The 3,083-nt window shown below is 42.9% G+C and overlaps 1 protein-coding gene across 1 annotated transcript; it reads left to right on the top strand.

The window, feature by feature from the left end:
- The first annotated feature begins 544 nt into the window (after positions 1-544).
- LOC111381190 lies at positions 545-2,725 on the top strand. The gene has a single exon (XM_023004938.1). It carries the CDS (start codon positions 749-751, stop codon positions 2,534-2,536), a length of 1,788 nt encoding a protein of 595 aa, XP_022860706.1. The 5' UTR covers positions 545-748; the 3' UTR covers positions 2,537-2,725.
- Positions 2,726-3,083: the final 358 nt, after the last annotated feature.

Here is a 3,083-nt window from a genome sequence, read left to right as displayed (position 1 = left end):
CTTCACCTGGCGCACCTTGTGCAGCAATGGTTCAACCCCAATTTCGCCCAGAAGTTGATTAATTTATTAGTGCAATCAGTGGCTTGTGCAAAAAATTCGAGCAGTCCATTGTTTTCGAAGTGCCCAAGTGTGGCGCCGCCATTGGGGGAGGTGAGGGGGTTTGACTGGTGGTGGAGTTCGGTGGTCCAGGTGGCGGGTGGTGGTGGAGTTTGGAGGAAGAAGGCGATGACTGTGAAGGGGATGAGAATTGAAGAAGATGGTGGAAATTTTTTAATTTGGGTCATTTTTCGCGTTTTCTGATTTTCACAAGTTTTGTACACAAAACAGTCAAAACGACATTTTGATCGTTTTGTGTTTTCTTCATAATTTTTTTTTTCGAGAAAGCGTTTTCGAAAATAGAAAAGAGAATGCGTTTTCATCATTTTGAAAAATCGAAAATAGAAAACGATCTGAAAATAGCAAAGAGAACATAAATAACTCAATTACAAACAAATAGCGTTACTTGATAACTCATCATGTAGATATAAATTGCTATGTAAAGATGGCACAATCAATGTCCCAAAGTCAAGACTCTCCTTCACATTACGCATTTATTCTCATCTCCCCAACCCTTTCCCCCATAAACATCATGACTTTACTGTAAAAACCCGGGCCCTTTTTCGTCCACAAGAAAATCCTCACTCTTCTTCTACTCTCCATCCCCAACCCACTCACAAAACGAAGCAGAAATTAGAAGGGAAAAAGAATTATGGAACAATCATTTTTTCCGACAACCACCACTCGATCGGAGGCTTTGAGGTGGCTGGCAATCGCCGAAAAATTGTTGTCAGCGCGTGATTTGCTTGGAAGCAAGTCATTTGCGACCCGGGCTCGGGATTCTGACCCGACCCTTTTGCAGTCGGAGCAAGTCCTCGCTGTGACTGACACGCTCCTCGCCGGTGACCGGCGGATCAATAATAACCAGCTTGATTGGTACTCGATTCTTCAAGCACCCCTCCAGTGCCATGACTCGGAGCTTATTGCAAATCAGTACCGCCGACTAACCCTTTTATTGAACCCTCAGAAGAATAATTTCCCCTTTGCGGACCAGGCGTTTCGACTGGTGGTGGACGCGTGGTCGGTGCTCTCTAACCCATCGACGAAATCGGTGTACGATAAGGAACTGGGTTTCCATCTGCAGCAACAGCGCGACCCGTTTAGCTCTGCGTCGGCTCATGAGCATTTGACTATTCCTTCAATGCAGCAGAACTTCATTTTCTTCGGAGGAAGCAGCAGTAGTGCAAGCCCTCATGTCACTCAACCACCGGTACATGCTAGCAGTACTATTTCTGCGAGTCATATCCCTCAAGCACATGTCGTAGCTCCCGATCCGATAACTTTTGGGTCGAGTCCTGAACAAGTGAGTAAGCAACAAGTACATGGCTTTATTAATTTTTCTTCTGGTGGTAATATAGCTTTTGGGTCTGGGTCGGGATCTGTTTCGACTCAAGAACAAGTGAATAAACAGCCACAACAAAGTTACCCTAGTTTTATTGGGAATGTAGCTTCTGCGTCTAGGTCAACTCAGGAACAAGTGAATAAGCAGCCACAGCCAGAGAAAAATTATTCAAATGTTACAGATAAAAGTCATAAAACTAGTCAGGATACTGCTGCTGATGAGAACATAGAAGAGGTGGAGAGAGTGGATGCACCCGCAGGTGATGGTGTGCCGACTTTCTGGACTGCGTGTCCTTATTGTTATCACATGTACGAGTATCCCAGTGTTTACACTGACTGTACTCTGCGGTGTCAAAAATGTAAAAGAGCGTTTCAGGCAGTGGCTATTCCATCGCCACCGCCAATCGCAGATGGACAAGAGCAGTACTTCTGTTGCTGGGGATTTTTACCGTTGGGCGTTTCAATGGCAAATTTGGAGAAAAATCGAGCTGCAGCTTCGCAGTGGTCCCCGTTTTCGCCTATGTTTACTTCCCCACAAATGCCGAATGCAAATAATAAGGGTGGACGGAAGAGCTCAGCTCCTAGAGTATATATTGATGATGATGATGATGATATTGTGGAACTCTCAAACTCGAGTGGGTCTGATGATGATTGGAAGAATGGTACGGAGAAGAAGAAAAAGAAGAAGAAAATGAATAGTGTTAAAGGAAAAGGAGCTGGCAGGAAGCCAAATAAAAATGTGAAAAAAGCACAAGTTGATAAAGCTAAAAATGTGAATGTACAAGATAAATTTGTAGCTTCGCTGGACGTGGAGACGCCTAGTAAACCAACTGGTGAGCCGAGTAAGAAAGGGTCTGCGGCTAATGCACGGAAGCAACCTGGGAGAGTTGCAAAGAACTTTGGGAAGTTGGATTTGAATGTGGAATTTAGCAATGAAGTTGAGGAGCCTGCTCCCAGGGTGAACCAAGGAAATGGATCAGGACGCGGAGAGGATGACAACATTGAAGGGAATGGGTTTTTCGAGGGTCTTGATGAATTCCTAAGCAGCCTTCCGATTCTTAATGTTGTAGGTGATGACAAGGTTGTCAAGGCTGCTTAGTGAATTAATACCCTTTTTTTGTTGTAATTGTAGGCTATAATAATGCCGTCGATGCTGCTTAGGATAGCAAGACCCTTGTAATTTTCGACTTGTAGTAATGGATGATGTAGACCAACTCATGCATTTCGTTTGATGGTTTTATTGTGGTCCAGTTCAATATATATATGTTCCATGTTGAGTGTTTTTCGATGTGTGGATGTCAAAATTAAACTATTATTTTCAGTCGATTCTATTTGTTAACTACGAAGTAGCTCAACCAGGTTGTAGGCTTAGAATTTAGTACAACAGGAAATTAGACGATAACGTGTCTTTCCTTTTCTGCTTATGATTTGTGTTTATTTAGCTTATAACATAATCTCCCAGTTGGTTCTTATCTTTCTGCTTCGAGCAGGGTAAGTGACTTATTGGTATGTCCATCTGCTAATTCAGGTATATGGATTTTTTCCTCAGTCAGTGAAAATTCAGTGAATTTACTATAATAATTGATGTTTTCCACTTAGCTTGAGTTTGGTGCTATACTTCTTACAGCTGCAGAATCTGTTGATTT

This window comes from Olea europaea, unplaced genomic scaffold (genome assembly GCF_002742605.1).
Source record: "Olea europaea var. sylvestris unplaced genomic scaffold, O_europaea_v1 scaffold2267, whole genome shotgun sequence".
NCBI classification, from domain to species: domain Eukaryota; kingdom Viridiplantae; phylum Streptophyta; class Magnoliopsida; order Lamiales; family Oleaceae; genus Olea; species Olea europaea.
The sequence above is the reverse complement of the archived record's forward strand: the minus strand, read 5'-3'. Positions and strand labels throughout refer to the sequence as shown.

What these genes read in the sequence shown, in the direction of transcription:
- LOC111381190 (XM_023004938.1), top strand. Translation starts at nt 749, where the DNA reads ATGGAACAATCATTTTTTCCGACAACCACCACTCGATCGGAGGCTTTG.